This window comes from Notolepis coatsorum, assembly GCF_963971535.1.
Source record: "Notolepis coatsorum genome assembly, chromosome: 15".
NCBI classification, from domain to species: domain Eukaryota; kingdom Metazoa; phylum Chordata; class Actinopteri; order Aulopiformes; family Paralepididae; genus Notolepis; species Notolepis coatsorum.
The window spans coordinates 54,636,399-54,664,159 of NC_140179.1; the positions used below are offsets into that span (position 1 = coordinate 54,636,399).

General features: G+C 41.8%; 1 protein-coding gene across 1 annotated transcript in view; it reads left to right on the top strand.

The window, feature by feature from the left end:
• tekt3 (tektin 3) overlaps nucleotides 1-27,088 on the top strand; it is a gene marked incomplete at both ends in the record, with an annotated part of 39,703 nt that extends 12,615 nt beyond the window's left edge. Inside the window, 7 exons of the mRNA XM_084331011.1 lie at nucleotides 6,609-6,717; nucleotides 7,500-7,583; nucleotides 8,984-9,054; nucleotides 11,517-11,660; nucleotides 17,854-18,076; nucleotides 20,995-21,149; nucleotides 26,866-27,088. Coding sequence (XP_084187137.1) covers nucleotides 6,609-6,717; nucleotides 7,500-7,583; nucleotides 8,984-9,054; nucleotides 11,517-11,660; nucleotides 17,854-18,076; nucleotides 20,995-21,149; nucleotides 26,866-27,088 — 1,009 coding nt within the window. The remainder of the gene's footprint in view (nucleotides 1-6,608; nucleotides 6,718-7,499; nucleotides 7,584-8,983; nucleotides 9,055-11,516; nucleotides 11,661-17,853; nucleotides 18,077-20,994; nucleotides 21,150-26,865) is intronic.
• Between the last annotated feature and the right edge of the window lie 673 nt (nucleotides 27,089-27,761).

Genomic DNA, 27,761 nt, shown 5'->3' on the forward strand with positions numbered 1-27,761 from the left:
CTCACTATAGACCTCACTATAGACCTCTCTCTATAGACCTCTCACTATAGACCTCTCTCTATAGACCTCTCACTATAGACTCTCACCATAGACCTCTCACTATAGACCTCTCACTATAGACCTCTCACTATAGACCTCTCACTATAGACCTCACTATAGACCTCTCTCTATAGACCTCTCACTATAGACCTCTCACTATAAACATCTCACTATAGACTCTCACCATAGACCTCTCACTATAGACCTCTCACTATAGACCTCTCTCTATAGACCTCTCACTATAGACCTCTCACCATAGACCTCTCACTATAGACCCCTCACTATAGAGCTCTCACTATAGACCTCTCACTATAGACCTCTCACTATAGACTCTCACCATAGACCTCTCAACATAGACCTCTCACTATAGACCTCTCACTATAGACTCTCACCATAGACCTCTCACCATAGACCTCTCACTATACTCCTCTCACTATAGACCTCTCACTATAGACCTCTCACTATAGACCCCTCACTATAGACCTCTCACCATAGACCTCTCACTATAGACCTCTCACTATATACCTCCTACTATAGACCTCTCACTATAGACCTCTCTCTATAGACCTCTCACTATAGACCTCTCACTATGGACCTCTCACTATAGACCTCTCTCTATAGACCTCTCTCTATAGACCTCTCACTATATACCTCTCACTATAGACCTCTCTCTATAGACCTCTCTCTATAGACCTCTCTCTATAGACCTCTCTCTATAGACCTCTCACTATTGACCTCTCTCTATAGACCTCTCACTATAGACCTCTCACTATAGACCTCTCTCTATATACCTCTCTCTATAGACCTCTCACTATAGACCTCTCACCATAGACCTCTCTCTATAGACCTCTCTCTATAGACCTCTCATTATACACCTCTCTCTATAGACCTCTCACTATTGACCTCTCTCTATAGACCTCTCACTATAGACCTCTCTCTATAGACCTCTCTCTATAGACCTCTCATTATAGACCTCTCTCTATAAACCTCTCACTATTGACCTCTAACTATAGACCTCTCTCTATAGACCTCTCTCTATAGACCTCTCATTATAGACCTCTCACTATAGACCTCTCTCTGTAGACCTCTCACTATAGAACTCTCACCATAGACCTCTCACTATAGACGTCTCACCATAGACCTCTCACTATAGACCTCTCACCATAGACCTCTCACTATAGACCTCTCACCATAGACCACTCACTATAGACCCCTCACTATAGACCTCTCACTATAGACCTCTCACTAAATAGACCTCTCACTATAGACCTCTCACTATAGACCTCACTATAGACCTCTCTTTATAGACCTCTCACTATAGACATCTCACTATAGACTCTCACCATAGACCTCTCACTATAGACCTCTCACTATAGACCTCTCACTATAGACCTCTCACTATAGACCTCACTATAGACCTCTCTCTATAGACCTCTCACTATAGACCTCTCACTATAAACATCTCACTATAGACTCTCACCATAGACCTCTCACTATAGACCTCTCACTATAGACCTCTCACTATAGACCTCTCACTATAGACCTCTCACTATAGACCTCACTATAGACCTCTCTCTATAGACCTCTCACTATAGACCTCTCTCTATAGACCTCTCACTATAGACCTCACTATAGACCTCACTATAGACCTCTCTCTATAGACCTCTCACTATAGACCTCTCACTATAGACCTCACTATAGACCTCTCTCTATAGCCCTCTCACTATAAACATCTCACTATAGACTCTCACCATAGACCTCTCACTATAGACCTCTCACCATAGACATCTCACTATAGACCCCTCACTATAGACCTCTCACTATAGACCTCTCACTATAGACTCTCAACATAGACCTCTCACCATAGAACCTCTCACTATAGACCTCTCACTATAGACGTCTCACTATAGACCTCTCACTATAGACCTCTCACTATAGACCTCTCACTATAGACCTCTCTCTGTAGACCTCTCACTATAGAACTCTCACCATAGACCTCTCACTATAGACGTCTCACCATAGACCTCTCACTATAGACCTCTCACCATAGACCTCTCACTATAGACCCCTCACTATAGACCTCTCACTATAGACCTCTCACTAAATAGACCTCTCACCATAGACCTCTCACTATAGACCCCTCACTATAGACCTCTCACTATAGACCTCTCACTAAATAGACCTCTCACTATAGACCTCTCACTATAGACCTCACTATAGACCTCTCTCTATAGACCTCTCACTATAGACCTCTCTCTATAGACCTCTCACTATAGACTCTCACCATAGACCTCTCACTATAGACCTCTCACTATAGACCTCTCACTATAGACCTCTCACTATAGACCTCACTATAGACCTCTCTCTATAGACCTCTCACCATAGACCTCTCACTATAAACATCTCACTATAGACTCTCACCATAGACCTCTCACTATAGACCTCTCACTATAGACCTCTCTCTATAGACCTCTCACTATAGACCTCTCACCATAGACCTCTCACTATAGACCCCTCACTATAGAGCTCTCACTATAGACCTCTCACTATAGACTCTCAACATAGACCTCTCACTATAGACCTCTCACTATAGACTCTCACCATAGACCTCTCAACATAGACCTCTCACTATAGACCTCTCACTATAGACTCTCACCATAGACCTCTCACCATAGACCTCTCACTATACTCCTCTCACTATAGACCTCTCACTATAGACCTCTCACTATAGACCCCTCACTATAGATCTCTCACCATAGACCTCTCACTATAGACCTCTCACTATATACCTCCTACTATAGACCTCTCACTATAGACCTCTCTCTATAGACCTCTCACTATAGACCTCTCACTATAGACCTCTCTCTATAGACCTCTCTCTATAGACCTCTCACTATAGACCTCTCACTATAGACCTCTCTCTATAGACCTCTCTCTATAGACCTCTCATTATAGACCTCTCTCTATAGACCTCTCACTATTGACCTCTCTCTATAGACCTCTCACTATAGACCTCTCACTATAGACCTCTCTCTATATACCTCTCTCTATAGACCTCTCACTATAGACCTCTCACTATAGACCTCTCTCTATAGACCTCTCATTATACACCTCTCTCTATAGACCTCTCACTATTGACCTCTCTCTATAGACCTCTCACTATAGACCTCTCTCTATAGACCTCTCTCTATAGACCTCTCATTATATACCTCTCTCTATAAACCTCTCACTATTGACCTCTAACTATAGACCTCTCTCTATAGACCTCTCATTATAGACCTCTCTCTATAGACCTCTCACTATTGACCTCTCTCTATAGACCTCTCACTATAGACCTCTCACTATAGACCTCTCTCTATAGACCTCTCTTTATAGACCTCTCCCTATAGACCTCTCTCTATAGACCTCTCATTATAGACCTCTCTCTATAGACCTCTAACTATAGACATCTCACAATAGACCTCTCACTATAGACCTCTCACTATAGACATCTCACTATAGACCTCTCACTATAGACCTCTCACTATAGATGTCTCACTATAGACCTCTCACTATAGACCTCTCACTATAGACCCCTCACTATAGACCCCTCACTATAGACCTCTCACTATAGACCTCTCACTATAGACCTCTCACTATAGACCCCTCACTATACTCTTCTCACCATAGACCTCTCACTATAGACCTATCACTATAGACCTCTCACTATAGACCTCATTATAGACCTCTCTCTATAGACCTCTCACCATAGACCTCTCACTATAGACCTCTCACTATAGACCTCTCTCTATAGACCTCTCACTATTGACCTCTCTCTATAGACCTCTCACTATAGACCTCTCTCTATAGACCTCTCTCTATAGACCTCTCATTATAGACCTCTCTCTATAAACCTCTCACTATTGACCTCTAACTATAGACCTCTCTCTATAGACCTCTCACTATAAACATCTCACTATAGACTCTCACCATAGACCTCTCACTATAGACCTCTCACCATAGACCTCTCACTATAGACCCCTCACTATAGACCTCTCACTATAGACCTCTCACTATAGACTCTCAACATAGACCTCTCACCATAGAACCTCTCACTATAGACCTCTCACTATAGATGTCTCACTATAGACCTCTCACTATAGACCTCTCACTATAGACCTCTCTCTGTAGACCTCTCACTATAGAACTCTCACCATAGACCTCTCACTATAGACGTCTCACCATAGACCTCTCACTATAGACCTCTCACCATAGACCTCTCACTATAGACCCCTCACTATAGACCTCTCACTATAGACCTCTCACTAAATATACCTCTCACTATAGACCTCTCACTATAGACCTCACTATAGACCTCTCTCTATAGACCTCTCACTATAGACCTCTCTCTATAGACCTCTCACTATAGACTCTCACCATAGACCTCTCACTATAGACTCTCAACATAGACCTCTCACCATAGACCTCTCACTATAGACCTCTCACTATAGACCTCTCTCTATAGACCTCACTATAGACCTCTCTCTATAGACCTCTCACTATAGACCTCTCACTATAAACATCTCACTATAGACTCTCACCATAGACCTCTCACTATAGACCTCTCACTATAGACCTCTCTCTATAGACCTCTCACTATAGACCTCTCACCATAGACCTCTCACTATAGACCCCTCACTATAGACCTCTCACTATAGACCTCTCACTATAGACTCTCAACATAGACCTCTCACCATAGACTCTCTCACTATAGACCTCTCACTATAGACTCTCACCATAGACCTCTCACCATAGACCTCTCACTATAGACCTCTCACTATAGACCTCTCACTATAGACTCTCACCATAGACCTCTCACCATAGACCTCTCACTATACTCCTCTCACTATAGACCTCTCACTATAGACCTCTCACTATAGACCCCTCACTATAGATCTCTCACCATAGACCTCTCACTATAGACCTCTCACTATATACCTCCTACTATAGACCTCTCACTATAGACCTCTCTCTATAGACCTCTCACTATAGACCTCTCACTATAGACCTCTCTATAGAACTCTCTCTATAGACCTCTCACTATAGACCTCTCACTATAGACCTCTCTCTATAGACCTCTCATTATAGACCTCTCTCTATAGACCTCTCACTATTGACCTCTCTCTATAGACCTCTCACTATAGACCTCTCACTATAGACCTCTCTCTATATACCTCTCTCTATAGACCTCTCACTATAGACCTCTCACTATAGACCTCTCTCTATAGACCTGTCTCTATAGACCTCTCATTATAGACCTCTCTCTATAGACCTCTCACTATTGACCTCTCTCTATAGACCTCTCACTATAGACCTCTCTCTATAGACCTCTCTCTATAGACCTCTCATTATAGACCTCTCTCTATAAACCTCTCACTATTGACCTCTAACTATAGACCTCTCTCTATAGACCTCTCTCTATAGACCTCTCATTATAGACCTCTCTCTATAGACCTCTCACTATTGACCTGTCTCTATAGACCTCTCACTATAGACCTCTCACTATAGACCTCTCTCTATAGACCTCTCTCTATAGACCTCTCACTATTGACCTCTAACTATAGACATCTCACCATAGACCTCTCACTATAGACCTCTCACTATAGACCTCTCACCATAGACCTCTCACTATAGACCTCTCACTATAGACGTCTCACTATAGACCTCTCACTATAGACCTCTCACTATAGACCTCTCACTATAGACCCCTCACTATAGACCTCTCACTATAGACCTCTCACTAGAGACCTCTCACTATAGACCTCATTATAGACCTCTCTCTATAGACCTCTCACCATAGACCTCTCACTATAGACCCCTCACTATAGACCTCTCTCTATAGACCTCTTACTATAGACCTCTCACTATAGACCTCTCACTATAGACCTCTCACCATAGACCTCTCACTATAGACCTCTCATTATAGACCTCTCTCTATAAACCTCTCACTATTGACCTCTAACTATAGACCTCTCTCTATAGACCTCTCACTATAGACCCCTCACTATAGACCCCTCACTATAGACCTCTGACTATAGACATTTCACTATAGACCTCTCACTATAGACATTTCACCATAGACCTCTCACTATAGGTTTTGTGGACAGCGACTCCTACAGGTCGGTTGGTGCGTCTGTACAGCAGAATCAGGAAGTAACGGGGGCAGTGTGAGCCTCCCACGTGCTACTCCTTGCCACTGAGAGATCGCGCTGTACAGGTGAAAAGATGCGACAGCTGCCTCCTCGTGTACCGGAGGGGACACGTGATGCAAGGCTTGGTCCTCACTGCAGCCAACCAGTGGGAGGCATAGTCTAGCAATGTTCGAGACAGGGGAGGGGAGAATTGAAGGGAGAATTGGCGAGGCGAAATTGGGATGGGAGAAAAATAGAAAAATAAGGAGAAAAAGTGGATTAAAAAAAATAAAAAAGGAGAAAAAATAATTTGTTGCTGAATAGCAACGTACGTGGGCGGAGCTTGTGATGACCCCTTGTGATGACATGACAGCAGAACGTTTGACCTCCCTGCTACAGGTCGGAGCTGAATCATGAGATCGACAACATGGTGACTGAGATAGCGACCCTCACAGAAGTCAAGAGGAGGCTGGAGAGAGCGCTGGGCGAGACAGAGGGGCCCCTACAGGTAATGATTTAATCAATGGTGTGTGTGTGTGCGTGCGTGCGTACGTACGTGCGTGCGTGCATGCGTGCATGCGTGCGTGCGTGCGTGTTTGTGTGTGTGTGTATATACGTGATTTTGCTGTCTTTTCATGAATTACAAATCAATTACCGATTTGGTTTGGATAGTAGAGAGAGAGAGAGAGAGAGAGAGGGAGGTTTTGAACGATAGTCATTGGTGTCTTCACGCCACTTCAAAGCGGAGGAGGGCTTCACTCAACCTCTTAATTAGGTCACACTGTGGCTTGTTAAGGTTACTTGGCAACCCTGGACTGGTCACTTGTTTAACCCGGAGTGCTTCAGGCTGTGGAGTCAACTTGATCTGCCTAATGATCTGGTGACACAGAGAGGTCTCACCAGATCAGGTGGCTGGATGCTTTCATAGGGACCTCTGCAGGTAACTGAAGCTGAGGAACGGAACTGACGTGTCAATCACTCACTCAGCATTAGCCACTCTGCCTCTAGTGACTGTTCACAGGCATGGCACACTGACCCATGTTAAACATCCCCTCCAGATGTATTTGAAACAGTAGTTATTGTTCAATAAACTACTGAAAATGGCTTAGCAGCCTCTCTACACCTTTACCCTCATTGGGATGCAAGGATCTATGAATCTGATGATGAATCTATCATCTATGAATCCATCGTCCATCATCTATGAATGATTCCTGAATTTCCCCAAGCCCAAGGGGATCAATAAAGGAATATTTACCCCATTGATATTTATCAGGACTTCTTTGTCAACAGGTTGCTCAGGAGTGTCTCTACCACAGAGAGAAGAGGATGTCCATCGACCTGGTTCACGACGGCGTAGAGAAAGACCTTATAAGGGTACGGTCAATACAACACAAGTCACGGAACTAACTCTTTACATGAACCCACCACACCACAGTGATGAGAAGTGTATTTCGCCGGACCAAGTTTTTCTTTTTTTAAACAAATATGATTTCAGAAGCCCTAGTGATACTGAATGAAGCCCTAGTGATACTGAATGAAGCCCTAGTGATACTGAATGAAGCTAATGATACTGAATGAAGCCCTAGTGATACTGAATGAAGCCCTAGTGATACTGAATGAAGCTAATGATACTGAATGAAGCCCTAGTGATACTGAATGACGCCCTAGTGATACTGCATGAAGCTAATGATACTGAATGAAGCCCTAGTGATACTGAATGAAGCCCTAGTGATACTGAATTAAGCTAATGATACTGAACGAAGCCCTAGTGATACTGAATGAATGCCGCCCGGCCCTAGTGATACTGAATGACGCCCTAGTGATACTGAATGAAGCCCAAGTGATACTGAATGAAGCCCTAGTGATACTGAATGAAGCCCTAGTGATACTGAATGACGCCCTAGTGATACTGAATGACGCCCTAGTGATACTGAATGAAGCCCAAGTGATACTGAATGAAGCCCTAGTGATACTGAATGAAGCCCTAGTGATACTGAATGACGCCCTAGTGATACTGAATGAAGCCCTAGTGATACTGAATGAAGCCCTAGTGATACTGAATGAAGCCCTAATGATACTGAATGAAGCCCTAATGATACTGAATGAAGCCCTAGTGATACTGAATGAAGCCCTAGTGATACTGAATGAAGCCCTAATGATACTGAATGAAGCCCTAATGATACTGAATGAAGCCCTAGTGATACTGAATGAAGCCCTAGTGATACTGAATGAAGCCCTAGTGATACTGAATGACGCCCTAGTGATACTGAATGACGCCCTAGTGATACTGAATGAAGCCCAAGTGATACTGAATGAAGCCCTAGTGATACTGAATGAAGCCCTAGTGATACTGAATGACGCCCTAGTGATACTGAATGAAGCCCTAGTGATACTGAATGAAGCCCTAGTGATACTGAATGAAGCCCTAATGATACTGAATGAAGCCCTAATGATACTGAATGACGCCCTAGTGATACTGAATGAAGCCCTAGTGATACTGAATGAAGCCCTAGTGATACTGAATGAAGCCCTAATGATACTGAATGAAGCCCTAATGATACTGAATGAAGCCCTAGTGATACTGAATGAAGCCCTAGTGATACTGAATGAAGCCCTAATGATACTGAATGAAGCTAATGATACTGAATGAAGCTAATGATACTGAATGAAGCAGTGATACTGAATGAAGCCCTAATGATACCGACCACATGTTAACAATAACAAACATGGCACGTTTCACCTGTTTCATGTGTGTTTTTCTGTGTTTATATCAGGAAGTGGAGCTCATCAAGTCGTGTCAGGAGAGAATGAGACGTCATCTGGACAGAGCCATCGCTCAGCTAGCGTGAGTCTGATCTCGACCCGCTAACACACGCAGGGGCGGACCTAGCACATTTGGCGCCCTAGGCGACCTTCACCACTGCGCCCCCCCCCCCCCCCCCCCAAATCAAAACATCTTCACCCTTTCACTGCCGCGCTACCAAACGGTTAACCCTTTTCACTGCAACAATACACAGAAGGTTAACCATTTCACGACCGTCGGTTGTGTGATAGTAAAGGGTTAACCCTCTGTCATGTGGCAGTGAAAGGGTTAAGAGTTATACAGTAAAGTACTGCACCTTTATTTTTTACAAGCAAGAACAAGAGCTAAGAATAAATGTAACGTGCACACTAATGAATTTAAACAAATAAACAACTTAGTTACACACAATAATAACAATAACAAACAATAAAATAATGTGCAAATTTGCTTTAAAAGAAAATTATGTATTGTAAAATATGTTACACATATATAATCAAAATATAATATGCTAAATAAACAAACAAATAAATAAAAATTACAAATTCACTTTGTCTAAAGAACTATTTACATTCCACTCCCTATCATCATACGTCAAGGTTAGCCTGTAGCTCCTACTGGTTTCCATTTACAGTGCAATCCTTCTGGCCTTCCTCGCTGCAAAGTCATCAATCACATCATCATATGAAATCTGACCACCAACCTCATGGTTAATACTGATTACAGCCAGACCACTGAGGCGTGCTTGAGCCATGGTTGACCTCAGGTATGTTTTCAAGTGTTTTAATTTGCGGCCGGGTAGTGCAGCAGACTAAGCGTCTGTCTATCACCACAGAGACACTGATATCGAATCCAGCTGTCAGCGGTGCCTCCGGCTTGGCCGGTCGTCATACTGACACAATTGGCAGTGTCAGCGGGAGGGAAGCCGGTGGGTGGTAATCTGGTCGTTGTAAACAGCGACTCCTACAGGTCGGTCAGGGCGCCTGCACAGCAAGGAAGGGATCTGGGTGAGGTAGTGTGCCCTCCCACGCGTTACACTCACCCAATGAGAGTCCTCGCTGCCAGGTGAAAAGAGGCTGCTGGCTGTCTCCTATGTATCGGAGGAAGCATGTGATAGACTTCAGGGCTCCCTAGACCGGCAAGTAGGGGCAAATGCGCGCAACAACCAGGAAGGGGAGGGGGGAATTGGCATAACGACTAAATTGGGATGGGAGGAAAATACAAGAAAAATAGGAGGAGAAAAAGTAGATAAAAAAATGTGTTTCTGTGAGCTGCTTTGTGTGTATGAATTTCAACAACTCAAGAGTTGTCATGCTCTTTGATGGCAAGTCAGGTAAACTTTCCAACTCCTGAGCCAGCTCCTTCCCATGCAAATCAGATTGCCCTCCATGGTTTAAGGTGTGTACAAGTGCCTCTGCTTGCTTCATCAGCTCTTGGTGTGGCAGGTCTTGGAAGTTGTACAAAATTGCATACCTTTCACCTTGGCATGTTTCTCTTCTTCTTTTCTTCTTTTTTTATACTGCGACCTGGATGGCTTTTGTCTCTTCATAGTTCTCTAACATTAGTCTTTCTTTCCTCAACGCTCAATTCTATAAACACTTGACCGATACCCATCAATGCACAGCACTCTAGCATGTTCTGACTGTGAACACCTAAAGCTGAGGCTCAGACCGACTGACCGTTTTAGATTTTTGGCTCATTTTCCCTTATGTAAGACTTTTTTTTTTTTTTTGTAAAAATAATTGTTGCAGATATAGAGCGGGGCGCCAAAACTGTGCCAAGTCAAAAAATATATATATATTTTGCCCTAGGCAACCGCCTATATCGCCTGTAGGAAGCTCCGCCCCTGAACACACGACAATCTACGGATAGTAGCCAGCGATAAACACGCCGCCCTCCGATTGTAATGTTACACTGTGTTCTAATTAGGGCTGTCAAAAGTAAAGCTTTAACTTTGGAGATTAATTTAAATTATTTAAAGCATTAAAATAAATTAATCTAGATTCATCTATGGAGTGAAAAATCTTCAATCTTAGTGCCGCGGATATAAGAAAGAGGTCTAGCTGAGTCAATGTTGATGGTTTTGTTGAACATTTGTATTTCACAGGAGAGAAACTGTATTCAAAGAAAGCTATTAAAATAGTCTTTGAATCGAAATATACTTTCTTTGTGTTGATTTTACATTAATTCCATGATTTGATGAATTGATTTGATGATGAAGTAAATATCTGTTACAAGCTTCGGTCTTAAGTAGAAAAATGCTATTTTTAATCTAGATTAATCTAGATTAATTACAGAAAATTGTGAGATTAATTAGTTAAATTTGTTTTATCTATTGACAGCACTAGTTCTAATTGAAAGCTGCCTATATGTGTAAAAATGTGTAAAAACAACCCACCTTTATTTGGGACAGGCGTCTATTTGGGAAGTTTTATGGTAATTCTGATTCCTGGAATAGCCCTTGAGGTGTGCTTACAGTATGTGTGCTGTTGTTTGGATTAACCCAGGTCAAACCGGGCAGCGCAACACGAGATGGAGCGGGACATGAGCGACAAGGTGGCGGCTCAGAGGATAGACGGCAGGTGTCACCATCTCAGGAACACGTCGGACGGGATTGGGTACTACAGAGGGATCGACAGATTGGACCCCTCGTGAGTTTGGCTTCACAGTCCATAATCAGTTCACTGATGATCAGCTGTGTTGAGTAATGATAAAGGCTTTGGCTAAATGGTAAATGGTGCATTTATATAGCAGCTTTTATCCAAAGCGCTTTACAATTGGTTCCTCACATTATACCCATTCACTCACACATTCACACACCGATGGTTAGGGGTTAAGTGTCTTGCTCAACGACACTTCGACACTCGGAGGAATTGGAATTGAACTGGGAACCTCCGGATTACCAGATGACTGCTCTACCTTCCGAGCCATGTATGCATATGGTACATGATTTGAGTACATGAACCAATTAAACCAAGACGTACGCATAGCAGTCTGGAGCTGCATTTTTTTTCCCCCAGCAATGGCCTGCTTTACATTCACACAGTTCGATTCACACCTGGGACTACAGTACAATCACAGTCTAACACTGTTGACCACTAGGAGCTCAAGTTCAAGTTTTTTTTTATTAGTTGTCATACAGACATACAGAATACTTTTGCATGAAATTCTTCTTTCTGTTTTGTTCCTGAGAGTGTGCTAGATAAAATAACAAAATAGTGTAAAATAGTACAATATAAGTATAAAATAGAAAGTCAAGTACATAAACAAGTGTAAACAAATATACATATATACAGTATATGTACAGTCTATACTTCTGTACAGTCTATACAGTCAGCTACTATACAGTACAGTGTAGAATGGTGAGGTATAGCTTAGCTTGTGGTGCCACCTTGTGGTGGTGAGGTGCAATGAGGTGCATGGGATTGATGCACATAAATATAAAGTGTGTTAGTGTCTAAAGTGGGTAAAGTGGGTGCTACAGTGTGTTGTTTATTTAAAGTGAGTGTGTGCATGTGGATGTGTGTGTTGTGGGTGTATTTGATGGTCTGTTATTGTTCATTGTTCATTGAGCATCCTGGGGATAGAAGCTCCTTCTGAGTCTCTCTGTGCTTGCCATGAGACTCCGGTATCGCTTGCCTGACCGCAGCAGTTCAAAGAGGCAGTTGTTTGGGTGGCTGGGGTCTTTGATTATTCTCTTATCCTTACCCATACAGCGCTTGTTGTACTGCCCAGTACAACCACTGTCTAACACTGTTGACCACTAGGAGCTGACCAGTACAACCACAGTCTAACACTGTTGACCACAGGAGCTGACCAGTACAACCACAGTCTAACACTGTTGACCACTAGGAGCTGCCCAGTACAACCACAGTCTGACACTGTTGACCACTAGGTCAAGGGCACTTCAGTGGTTGGTACTGAGGGATGGGAGAGAGTTATTAATCCCAGATTCTTCCTGCCGGTCTGGGGAATTGAACCAGCAACCTTCCGGTCACAAACCCTCTTCTCTAACCGTTAGGCCACTGCGGCCCTCTGAAGCACACGGTTGATTTAGCCATTTTAGTGGTGCAAACAGGCGTTTTTTTGTGCAAACAGACATTTTATTGCTGCAAACAGACGTTATTTGGTGCAAACAGACATTTTATTGGTGCAAAGGTTTCGACACAGACAGTGTCTTCCTCAGAGGAAAAACATCCAGTTCCATAGCAGGGTTTCCTGTGGGGCTGCCCACCACGGCATCAGACAAGTCCACCACAAATACATTCTTTAGACTAGTTAAATAATAAAAGCACTTATTGCGATAGTGTGTGTGCATACTTGTCTCTTCCAGTGTTGAAGTCAAGTCACTAAATCTCGAGTCCGAGTCGAGTCTCGAGTAGGGATGGGCGTGAGTAATAATCGATTACTCGTAGCTATGAGAAAAATCAATCTTAAATTCTTAATAATTTTTATGGAAAAAAATATTATTTATTTATTTTTTTACATATTTGTTTCACATGTATGTGTAAGATTATAACTGTTTGTTGGTTTCCTTAAACATATACGTGAATGAACAAAAAATATATATATATTTTTTTTCCTTTTCGAGTAATACACAAGTATAGCATGCCATCAATCAATCTGGATTTTTCTTAAAAATGCCCATCCCTAGTCTCGAGTCCCCAGTGTTCGAGTCCGAGTCCAAGTCCGAGTCCAAGTCCGAGTCACCAACAACGAGCCTGAGTCGAGTCCGAGTCGAGTCCCCATTACCCTAGTCCGAGTCTGAGTCAGAGTCCAAGTCATCCAGGTTGAGTCCACTGCACAGATGTCTGTTGAAATTTGAGGTTGTCCCGGTCTTCTCTTCAATAGTTTGTTTACATATCGAACATCTAGCAGTACTCTATGTAAAATCTGTTTAAGCAAAGCGTACGATTCAGGGCGTCTCTTTAGGCATCTTAAGTACTGAACGAGGTACTGAATCGACGTGAAACACACGTGTCTGCCCTTGCACAAAATTAAATAATGTTACGGTATTAACTTAACAGGTGCCCCCAAAATTGGTCATTTAGTTTTAGTTTTTGAGGACTGCATACTTTTTTTGCAAACCAAAATACTATACTTTATACTTATAGCACATGCATGAACCTTGTCTCTTTTGAATGGCTGGAAAGACACCATGGGTCCATAGCCTGAAGTCTTGTGTAGTACATGTCACAGAAATGAGTGATTAGGAGCGATTTTGGTAAACTGTGTATAGCGTTCCTGGTTTCATTTTCCTCATAGACTTCGATTCATTCTGTGTTTTTTCTCTTCCTGTTTTCGCTCGTGACTTGTCACCTAGATCCCTGATTCGTACATCCCCATGTGGGATATCATTGGAAACCCACATTCATTGGCTAAAAACCTGTCCAATAGTCTTCGAGATCACCAAATGATTGACAGAGCTAGAGCCCCAAGAGTCGGGAGTGGTATTTGCGCAAAATACCGTGTACTTCGGCTCACGCCTCACATATCGGCATGTAACTCGAGACCCGCTGAACGGATTATGTCACCTGAAAGGGCTATCGACAAATATATATTGTATTAAATAAAATCACACCCGAGCCACTAGAGTTCGCCAAAGTGCCAGTGGGCAAACCATCCTCAAGAGTCAAGAGGGCCCACATGTGGGCCGTTGCATGTTAAGAATAAAGCAATCAATATCTTATGCCAAATGATTAGGGCCTATTACAAAAAAGAATAATAATAAATAACTGTATTTATCAATTAACAAGACAGAGTCCTCAACCTCGTCTGCACCTTCAGAGTCCAAATGCTGTCAATGCTCGAGTCCAAGTCCGAGTCATCAGTGCTCAAGTCCAAGTCGAGTCACAAGTCCTGAAAATCAGTCCAGGACTTGAGTACTACAACACTGCTCTCTGCTACTGGTTTCCACCTCCTTTGCCTGTCCTGTGCTGCCAGCGCTAGGTTAGGTTATGTTTACTTTATTTGATCAAGGGGGACAGCGTACATTAACACTTTGATTGCCGGAAGACGCTTTTAGGCGTCCTTCCCCGCCATTCTCAAGTTGCCGAAGACGCCGTAACTCGTCTTTGATATCAATATTTCAAAAATCTGTGATCGGATTCATATTTCCCATCCGCTGGCCTGAGACCCACCAAAAAGCCCCACAGAACCCTCTAGCGGCTCAAGAGCGCCATCTGGTGGCCGATCGGCGCAATCGCCAAAGAGGATGTTACATGGACGATGTGCTATTCACCCATATTACTTCCGGGCACTCGCTATAGGTTCCGGCACTCTAGCTCGTCACAATACATAGCGATCCGTTGCGAATAACTCGATAAACAACATGATTTGGACGTATATACTATTATACAAGCTGGAAATGGACCCGATATTTCTATATCCCATAATAGGAAAATGTCTGTTCCACGCTCATCGCCCAACGGCGCGAGGAAGATACGGTAAGATTCAGCGTTATTTTTGAACGTGTTCGATATAAACTGCTCTGATGATCATATCACCCACACTAGATGAATGATATAACGCTGCCCACGGAATTATAAACGATCCCCCGCCCATCCGGTCATCATCAGATGATACGTAGAAACTTCTAGAAGTACGTCCAATTGAAATTTTTGATCTCGCACAGATTCCTACCAAACTGTATTTCATCATCAATATAATGCATTTGGGGCTATAAATCATGTTCTGGAGAAAGCTGCAGAAAGAGATGAAAACATACTTATACTTTAGACCAGGGGCGGGCAATTATTTTTCCCGGGGGGCCGAATGAGCAACTGAAAATATGTTGGGGGGCCGGGCCAAAATTCCAAACTCAATTATGCATAATATACATTTTATTTCTATATAAAAAGCAGTAAATGGCATTGTTTTGACCCCTGGTAAGAGTGTATGTTATTATTTGGCAATTAAAAGGTGAGGTTATAGCTTTCAAAAATATCATTTATTCAAATAGAATTTATTTCCAAAATGATAAACAAAATGTGAAACATTAATAACAAAGGGAATTTTGAGTTTCATATACTATTGAAACAAGGATTTTCTTAGCTTTCTAAAGACATCACATCATCTTATAGCAAAAATAAACAAGACATGTCACTGAACTGTGTAAAGAAAAGTGTCCCAGTTTTGTAGCCTTTTTTACTTTACATGCCTATATTAAACGTTTTATGTTTTCAGAACTGTGCAAAAAAAAGAAAAGAAAAGATCAAGTGTCCCATTTCACTTGTTATATTTCCACATTTTAGTGTTCTTCAGTTCTTTTTTTTCATTCAGTGTGAGAAATCCAGTCTCTGTTGAGCTTTAACAAGTCCATCAAAGTCAGGTTGCATGTCTGAGGTGGAGATGCGAAGCACAGCTGCCAGATGTTCATCAGTGAGAGAGGATCTGTACCTGGACTTGGTAAACGTCATGATTGAGAATGTCTGTTCACATATGTAGGTGGATCCAAAGAGAACCAACATCTTCTGAGCATGTCTCCTAAGCGTATACTGTGCGTGTGAACGTTGACATGAAGGGAAAAAAAGTAAAAAATAAAAATAAAAAAAAATATTAAAAAAAAAATAAAAAAATATTTTTATTTTATTTTTTTTTATTATCATGTAATCTTTCGCGGGCCGGTCAGAATCATCCCGCGGGCCGGATCCGGCCCAGGTCACAATGCCCAGGTCTGCTTTAGACCATATTTTACTATGAATATGTGAATGAAAAAGTTTAACGTTGCTACACAATGAACAATACATATAGGACCTTGAATGGGCCCTAATAATGGCAATCTGGCAATAGAATTTAAAAAGTTATAGCTCTGCAAAGAAGGGGAACTTATCCATGTTAAATAGAGCTGGCAACGGATGGTATATCATGAATTTAGCCTTAGGCAATCAAAGTGTTAATAAAACATTTTACAAATGTAAATGCACCCAATTTTAGCCAAAAGGCAAATTTCCATTGGCAGTCCCCCTGCCAGAAGGTACAGGCTAAAATCCTGTGTGAAAAAGGGTTAGCAATAAAAACTGAATAAAATCAAGATAAATAACATTAGAATAAAAACACAACAAAAGCACATAGACATACGATAGGGATACAGGTCACAATACAGTCATGGACACAAGGACAGAGCACATCATGACATATTAAAAGACCCAGACATAGACAAACGCACCATATCCACACACATGCACACAGACACCTCAGTGTTGACAATGCCGGTTTTCAATGAGCCATTCCCTAGCCCTGCTAGAGCTCTGTGGTGCCGCACCCCACGCTGGTTTGCAGATTAATTTTCTCAAGGAGAAATTCAAGGAGCTCAGAGAATCATAAAGCAATTGCATATTGCTTTAATTGCTTTAATATATGCAATTGCGCTGCGCCATCATGGCGCACACCTACGCAGCCATCCCGGGTTCGACTCCCGCTCCCGGGGGATCATTTGTCGCATGTCTTCCCCCACTTCTTCTCCCGTTCTCCCTCACCTGTCGGTCATGTCTGACCATGAAAAAGCTGGAAAAATGCTAAAATAAATCTTAAAAAAATATATATATATTTAAGATTTATTTTAGAGTTTTTCCAGCAATCCCTTTGTGAATTCGCTCCATGTCGCACTAGAGAGCCAGTATGTAATTTATCCAAGCAGGTGTATTCCACATGGGGGAACATGTAAACAACAACATTAGCAATAGTTCTATTTCACACCTTGCTAAAAGGTGGGTTTTTGTGGGTAATTGTGGATCTATTTTAAAAAATAAATAATATAATATATAATATAAATAGCACCTTTCATGTGGTACCGTGTATCAAATATTCTTAAATTTGTATTTATTGATTTTGACGATCCGCCAGGCTGTCCCTGCCGGACTCATGGTCCAAGTTCACAGACGACAACATCCTTCACTCGCAGGGCGAGAGGGCCGCCTCCCGAAAGCTCCGTGACGAGATCGAGATCCTGCTGAACGCCACCTCCAACGAGATGTGGAGCCAGTTCAACAGCGTCAACGTGGCCTTTACCAACCGCATCTCAGAGACGGCAGACACCAAGAACAGCCTCCAGACCCATCTGGCTAAGGTGTGGCTAACTATCCTAGCTAAAAAAAACTCCAGTAGAGGTGTTTAAATGTAGCCTCCAAAGGCGGTCAGGTGGCGTAGCGTAGATTGCGTTCGTCACCAATGCCGGAGATGCTGGGTTCGCGTGTTCGAATCCAGCTCCCGGCGTTGTCACCAGCTTGGCTGGCCGTTCACACTAATACAATTGGCAGTATTAGAGGGTGGGAAAGCTGGCGGTTGGGTCCTGGGCGTTGTGGACAGCGACCCCTACAGTTCGGTCGGGGCGCCTGCTCAGTGAGGGTAGGATCTGGAGAGAGGTAGTGCGGCCTCCCACACGTTACACTCTCCCAGTGAGAATCTGCGCGGCCAGGCTGGCTGCCGGCAGGCTGCACATGCGTCGGAGGAAAGCATGTGACAGTCTCCGGCCTCTCGGACCAACAGTAGGGGAAAGTGCGCAACAACCAGGAAGGGTGGGATGGGAGAAGAATCAGAAAAAGAAGGGGGAAAAAGATAATAAAAAAAATAAATAAAAAATTTAGCCATCACTGTAAATGAGGGAAACCTCAGTGCTTTCACGAGTATAAATAAAGGTTTGAAATGAAGTAGCCTCCAGCTAGGCTAGCGGTTCGTATCCGCTTCCATTCATTTGTGCTAAGCTAGGCTAGCTTGGAGCCGGATAGCATTCTCCTGAACGCACAGAGAGGAAATTGGTATCTATCTTCTTGTTTGACTCTGGAGAAGGAAGACATCGGTTTCCTCTGCAATGAAGCTAAAGAGAACTCCATTCGGCCTCTCGTATTTGGTTTAGAACTAGATTTTGAGGGTAATGTGAGGGGAGCATGTGAGCGCTAAGAAAGGCTTCCTCTCTTCTTCCCTGCAACTATAAACATGCCATTGCTATATTCAGCACCGTCCACCCATAACTGCTTCACACTGCATTATCGCAAACTCACCGCCAAACCCTGTTTACCGCCCGAGAGAAAGGGACCCGAAAATAGACGCCTCTTTCATTGCCTGTAACTGTTAATTCCCACTTACTGTATATCTCGGCCGCGCTCAGCGTGGACACTGGGTGGCATTGTTCTAAGGGGTTAATTGTGGGGGTTACGAGCAGGATCTACATCAGCTGTCGCTGGCAGGCTTATCTGCTGAGAGCAGCTGTGATGTGAGACACACGGTCTTCAATGAACCTCAGAGGAGCACCGATTCTTCGGAATTGCATTACATCGAACGTGTTGGGAGAGAGTGGAGGCCACTGTGTCCTACAACACGGTAGAGGAGGACACTGTCCCCTACACCACAGTAGATGAGGTTACCTACTACATAGTAAAAGAGGCTACTATACTTTACTACACAATATGCCTAGAGAGAGAGTAGGTACTTTATACACATCTGCTAGCACACAGGCCATCAACATTCTCCATAGACTAGCATGGAATTCGTCAAAGAAGTGGCCATTATGGAGCACAATGACTAACATTATGCTTGGTGAGAGTGAGGGAGCGTGCACCTGCTAACCATTCAGAACTCTGCAGAAGAGAGTATAACTAACATGTTGTTGTTAATATTGTTGTTTCTAATTGGGTTCTACTTGCAAAGCAAACCAACAGACAGCAATATGCCGTCTTCTCTTGGGAGTTTTGTGACAGACAAATATTTTACCCTTGTGAAAAAGTATCATGGTAGTTTGATGGTAATTTCAGATTTACCATCGTACCGGTCATTGTATAAATAATTGACCATGGTACTACCAAAGTTCAATTCAAACCTTTATTTATTGTCGAAAAGACAATTGAGGTCACCCTCATTTTCAATGTCGTCGAGACTTACAGACATTTCAATGCATACATTTTTTTTTTACATTATAATAATAATAAATATTAATAACTATCTATTTAGCACTTTTCATACATGGACTCCAGTCCTGAGTGCCCCACAGCAATTATTATCAAATTAACAAAAATGAATGACATAAGAATAGGTAGAAAAGTAGTGCAACATAAACGTGCAGACACAAGAATAGGCATAAAATAAGTACAATAAATACAATGTTGCTTGAAGGCATGTGAACCCCCCCCCCCCGAAACAGCCGGTCCCCCAAAACACCCCACACATCAATCCCCACCACATCCCCATCCAAGACACACCCCGTAAAAGTTATCTACCACCATGGTCCTCTACACTTTTTAACTTAAATAATACTATTAAATAATCCAATCTACACCATGATATTGATAGTAGCTAGGGCGGTACCGAATAGTTCGAAGCTTCATTCATAACGTTGACATTCAAATTCTAAATCAACATTAACATATTCTTTTTTTATGTGTCTATTCATTCTGTTTAAACCAATGGGGGTTTTCTTCACAGTTGCAGATAAAGATTAGCCTATAATATTATAGTATTATAGTATTATAGTATATGACTCATCATAAAAATTCAAATAAAACATTTGTCATAAATGATGTAGCCTATCTGCATCCGCTTGGCACTCGGCGCTCCATCAAGACATCACCATCACTTTCGTACCAACCGTGCCCCTTATTATATTATTTGTTGATGAAACTGACAAGTTATATTCATTAAAGAAAGTTGATTTAATTTTTTAAAAGACTCATTTGATCAGATCAAAATAATGTATGATTACGTCAGAGAATATGACGACAGACATTCGAGGTTTCATTCGAAAACTTCAATAGAAGCTTTGAATGTCATTTGGTACAGCCCTAGTAATAGCTGGTATTTGCATAATTTCTGGTCACTTCCACCATCTTAGTTTGATGGAAATGCCATGATACCTTTTTTGGAAATGCCATGATATTGTTTTGGGAATACAATGATACTGGAATACCATGATACTGGAATACCATGATACTTGAATTTTTTTAAGGGTAATTTGGGACCATCTCCCCCATCCTTCCTCCCTGTGTCTCCATCCAGACTCTGCAGGAGATCTTCCAGACGGAGCTCCTAATCGAGTCTTTGAAGAGGGCCCTGAGGGACAAAGAGTGTCCGCTGAAGGTAGCCCAGACCAGGCTGGAGGAGCGGACCCGCAGACCCAACGTGGAGCTTTGCCGGGACAACCCACACTACAGGTAGAACCAGAACACTGTCACTTCCTCAATATAATGTAAAGCAACAGTGACATGAAATGATAGGTTTCATAACTTGAGAACATAAACATTCTAAATGGACCCAAGTGTGTTTCCTGTTGCAGTGTTTGCTAATGCATTACCTGACAGGAAATACACTTCAAACTGTTCCTGTGGCAACATAATTCCAGTGAAACTGTCGATATCGTCTGCATTAAAATTTAAATATATTATCTATTTTTAAGCATAGAAGAATAATTGCATGCGTGAGTGCATTCAATGGTGTGTACAATTTAGGGCTGACCCCGACTAGTAGAATAGTCGAAAGGAGCCGTAGTCGACTGCCAACCTCTTAGTTGAATGCAAAAAATATATACAAATTATAATAAATTTAAAAATTTAAAAAAAATTATCATTCTCTCCAAAAGCAAAGAGGCCTATATGGCTAACGCTAAAGGCGTGCATACCAGCAAGGCTAACTGCCTAAGAAAACTGGCACAGAAGCACTGAAAGAGGACTTCACCCGTCTAATGAACACATTAGACAAATATCAATTAGTATCAGTGGACAAATTGCATGCTTTCGCAGAGGACAAGAAGCCTTCAGTCGACTCCTTCAGACATTAAGCACCCCCACAGCCCAAATGGAATGATGAATGAAAAATGTATAATAAAAAAACTTTTTTTAATATATATATTTTTTGCATTGGGGGGGGGGGGGGGGGGGGGGGGGGGGGTTGGGGGGTTAGTCGACTATCAGAACATTTTGGTTAATCAAAGTCGACTATACAAATCCTTAGTCGGGGACAGGCCTAGTACAATTATACAAAAATAAACTTGACCCTTCCTCGTCTCACCAGTTCAAACTAACCTTCGTACTGTCTTTTACAATTATGTACCTTCCACTATCTACTACAGTATGTACTATGTTACTATCCGTATACTACTACCTACTATGCTACTATGTCTATACTACTATGCTAATATGTCTATACTACTATCTACTATGTACTATGCTATTATGTCTATATTACGGTCTACTATGTACTATGCTACTATGCCTATACTACTACATAGACATATAGTATATAACATATACATACATATCTACATATAATATAGAATATAGATTTAGTTCTACAAACAAGGGGTCTCATTCCCGAACGAAGTTACGACAAAATATTTCGTCTTAGCCAGATTTCGGCTCATTTAAGACATATTAGGGCTGGGAGTGGGAGTCCCCAAACTTTCCTGAGATCTTATTTGATCGTGGCTGAGAGCAGATTTAAGAGTGCTGAGGAGCACACTTAAATATGCTCTCAGCCCACGATAAAATCTCATGATTGATTGACTAATTTAAAATGTTATTATAACTTGACAGACTGTGTTCTCATAGTGATTCCTTCACGTCAACGCTACAGGCCTCCTTAGAATTAATTACTTAATCATAATTAAAATAAATATGACAATATTTGTACGATAAGAAATTACTGGATTCATCTGATCACAGGGCAGCTGCTTAACCATATCTGAACCAGCTATTTTGGACAAATGTATAATTACTTTAATTAGTCAGATATTCAAACACAATTATGCAATTATTGTGAAATGATTGAAAATAATAATAATTTAATGCCTTTTGTGGAATTTGTATTTCTTATTTGTTACACATCTGTTTTAATGATTAATTATATAAATTTGAAAGAATGCAGGTCAACATGCAATGTATCCCATTGATTGGTATACAATGGGACAGACCTTTGTTTGATTGATTGATTGAAAACTTTATTAACAGATTGCAGAATGGATACAGTACAGTACAGCTCAATTACATAAGGGGATGCAGACCAGAGAAAGAATTTCGTCTTGTTTACATCAGGGTCCCCCATTTTCAATTCATCACAACATATATGACACACACGACACAGATAGACAGTACTGCTACATCTATACATTTATGACATACCAGATTTGCAAATACAGTACTGTTTGTGATACAAAAAGAGTCCAGAAAAGAGAGTACATTTGACGTAGAAACTGTTGGAGGAGGTTGGGTAGGAGGGGTGGGTGGGGGATAGACTTACACTGTACAAGCAAAACTGTACATTGGAATATTGACAAAACCATACTTGGTCATTTACTGTACATTGGAGGGGGTTGATATAACTATAAACCTGCATTCCTTCGAATATATCATTAATCAATTAAACTTATATTGAAATACACTATATAGCCTATACACCAACACTGAAATGACAGTGGATAAATAAATAATGCATTAATATTCCATAACAAGTCTTGTGTGCGCCTACGAATGAACAGTAGCCTATGGGCTTAATTATGGAATAATAAGCCGCATACTGCGTTCATTCATTACGCCCGCCGTAGGCTATATATATTATATGTCATTCATTCATTCATATACAGTACTGCGCGCGTGTGTGTGTGTATGTGCGCGCGCGCTGCGGCAGGTGTGTACCGCGAGCTGTATATGATGCCAATACATTAATCTAATCTAGTTTTGATGGGCGCAAGCGTGATTACGAAACCTAGCCGCATTTCTCGGAGACGCTCTCTGATTGGCACTGACTGATGCTAGGTTTCGTAATCACGCGGCTCGCAAAGCACTTCCGCCATTCCATTTCACACAGCTGCGTCACCAGTTGCCTTATAAGGAGATATGGAGGCGTTGTTTTGTATGTTTTTCTGCGACCGTTTCACATATTACCAGCACGTTCAGGACTCAGAGTGTACTTGTCATAGATTATGTCTCAGTGGTTCCAAGATAAGTCTTCCAGAATATATCTTTGAAAAATTTTCGGGAATGAGACCCAAGGTGACTAACTCCCATCTTTTACAGCTTGGCAGTAGCTACCACAGGATAAGGGTAATAGCTGGCAGCCAATGAGTTAACTAAGAGCAGGATTTAGGAGCGCTGAAGAGCAGTCGTAAATCGGACAGACTGGTGTGCGGCGTGTTCTTAAGGGCTTTATTTGGGAGGAATCATGGTGATTGCGTTCATGTCGCCTCTACAGACATCCTTGGAATTAAATAATCATATAATAATAAATATGACAATATTTGTATGATAAAAAATTACGTTTTGCATTTACAGTCATGCCTCAACATGCATCGTGATGTCCGAAAATAAATAATAGCACTACACAAACACTGAAAATTACGGTGAATAAATAACTAAATAAATCAGATAAATATTGTTATTATTTATTGTTGGTTTTATTTTTATTTTTGGACATTGCTTATTGTATACATTGTAAGAGCCAGTGGAGAAACATTCCACTGCTCATCTTGCCCGGACAACAGACGTGCTGTCCAAGTCCGACAGCGATGAATTGCAGGGATGAATAAGCATGAATTTGACTTACTTGATTTTGTCACTATTAGATACAGTTTACAATTTCTCTCAAGAACTAAACACATCACTTTAGTAATACTCAAACAAGGGTGTCAGAGAAAAAGCGTGGCACCGCTGGTATACTGTATGCAGCGCATTGTCATCATACAGCACACTATAGCTATAGTGGAATAGACTGTATTAATATTCCATATTTATACTGCCTTGTTTCGCACTCCTGACCACCTGCCTCAGCGCACACAAGCGCTCGCGCTTACTATACGTGCAACGAATTACGCACGTAGAACAGTATGCGTGATATGACACGTGATCATTTGGCAAGTTAGGACAACCTCCCCATGCATTGGTGAATCCGGGGGTAATTGTCGTCAGCTTTCTCTTACGACCTTCAAAGGAGGTTGTCTTAAGAGAAAACTTAAGACAATGCTCATTCTCCAACGGACTTACGACAAAAATGGCTTTCTCTTAGGGCCATTTGAGACCTTTTCGGACAAGACATGAATATAGACAATGGGTCTCATTCTCCAAAATGTTCCAAAGAGTTCTCTTGGAAGACTTATCTTGGAACCGACTGAGACAGAATCAATGACAACTTCACTCTGAGTCCCCAACGTGCTGGTAATATGTCTTAAGTGGCTCAAACGGTCGCACCTGTGACATCTGCTTGGGGAATGACATGTCTTAAACGTGAAAGTGCGTCCCCGTTCAGGTCATTTGCATACAAACCAACGCCTCCAGAGCTCCTTATAAGGCAACTTAATGACGCAGCCGTGTGAAAATGGAATGGCGGAAGCGCTTTGCGAGTCTTGCGACGCATCAAAATTAGATTAGATTAATGTATTGGCATCATATATAGTACAGCTCGTGGTACACCTACCGCAGCGCGCGCACACACACACACACGCGCGCGCACAGTACTGTATATGAATGAATGAATGAAAACTTTATTTAACAGATTGCAGAATGGGTACAATACAGTACGGCTCAATACACACAATTGTTAAGGGGATGCAGACCAGAGAAAGACGTTTGTCTTGTTTACATAATATATATATAGTCTACAGCGTAATGAATGAACGCAGTATAGGCTCACTATTCCATTAATGACTTGTTTCATTAGGATCTAGTAGACACCACACACATGCTCTTCCCCACGCACAGCACAGGCACAGTCTGCATACATACAGACTGTACCTACACTGCACGTAGGGCAAAGCACACATATACAGGATACAGCATCCACCAAATCCCAATGAAACAAGTAACCAGAATATATCACGCCTATACCGTTCACTCATCGGACACGTAGGCCATACTGGCGCACACAAGACTTGTTATGGAATATCAATGCAGTCTATTTCCACCGATTAGCTTTAGTTCTTATTTATTTATTTATTTATTTATTTATCCACTGTCATTTCACTGTTGGTGTATAGGCTATAGTGTATTTCAATATAAGTTTAATTGATTAATGATATATTCGAAGGAATGCAGGTTTATATCAAACAAATTGGTCTGTCCCATTGTATACCATTAAAACAGATAGTAACAAATAAGAAATACAAATTCCACAGAAGGCATTAAATAATTATTATTTTCAATCATTTCACAATAATTGCATAATTGTGTTTGAATATCTGAGTAATTAAAGTAATTATACATTTGTCCAAAATAGCTGGTTCAGATATGGTTAATCCAGCTGCCCTGTGATCAGATGAATCCATATGATTTATTTGTCCGAAATCAAATGTGTAATTTCTTATCGTACAAATATTGTCATACTTATTTTAATTATGATTAAGTAATTAATTCCAAGGAGGCCTGTAGCGTTGACATGAAGGAATCAATATGAGAACACAGTCTGTCAAGTTAATACAATTTTCAATTAGTCAATCAATCAATTAGTCAATCAATCATAAACTTAAACTCTTAAATTTGCTTTCAGCCACGCTCAAATCTGATCTCAGGAAAATTTGGGGAATCGCGGTACCAGCCCTAATATGTCTTAAATGGGCAGAAATCTGCCTAAGAGGACATTTTTGGTCGTAAATCCGTTCGGGAATGAGACCCAATATATTATAATATAATATTAATTATATATGTTTTATTGGGACGGTTGGTGAATCCCAAAATTGGCCCGAAAAGGTCTCAAATGGCCCTAAGAGAAAGCCCTTTTTGTCGTAAGTCCTTGGAGAATGAGACCCAGTGTTGGTGAATGAGGTCCAATATCACTTACCCTTAGCCGCCAGAGGTGTAGCCCTCCTGCTGACTTGTTGGATGAAAATATCAGCTAATGTAAATGTTAATGTTCTAATGACCCTAATGCCCCCCCCCCTCCCCCCAGACTCGTGGGTGAGGTCAGAGAGATCGAGGACACCATCCAACATCTTCGCGATAGGCTGATGGAGGCTGAGAACACCCTGCAGATCCTGGTGAAGACCAAGATAGGGCTGGAGCACGACCTGTCGGTCAAGGCCAACTCCCTGTTCCTGGACCAGGAGAAGTGCATGGGCATACGCAAGAGCTTCCCCAGCACGCCGCGTCTGGTGGGCTACAGAGGGTTTTGAGTGCTTTAGAGGGGGGGGGGGGGGGACTTTGTCTTAGCATTACAGCTGTTGATGTTGAAATTAAAAGAGGATGTTAAAATCACGTGCAATGGATTATTTTATGTTCACGTACACTTTATTTACATTTTACACGTGTGTCAAAGAAACATATAAAACATCAGGTGTCCTTACAATAATAATAATAATAATAATAATAATAACAAAAAAAATGCTAAATTGCATTAACACTTTAACACTTTGGCTGCCGGAAGACGTTTTTAGGCGTCCTTCCCCGCCATGCTCAAGTTGCCGAAGACGCCGTAACTCGTCTTTGATATCAATATTTCAAAAATCTGTGATCGAAATCATATTTTCTTTCCGGAGCCCTGAGATGTACTGGTGAGCTCCCATCAACTGTTTAACGGTTCGAGAGCGCCATCTGGTGGCCGATCGGCAGAGAGGGGCTCGCCAAACAGGAAGTGCTCATCCTATGTGCTCCGGGCACTCGCGATCGGTAGCCGGACTCCATCTCAACACACTGGATGATCAATCGCTCGCCCTAACTCAATAAACAACGTTATTTGGACGTATATAGTATTATACAACCTGAAAATGGCTCATCTGGATAAACATCCCATAATCGAAAACGGTCTACACCACGCTGATCGTCCAACGGCGCGAGGAAGATACGGTA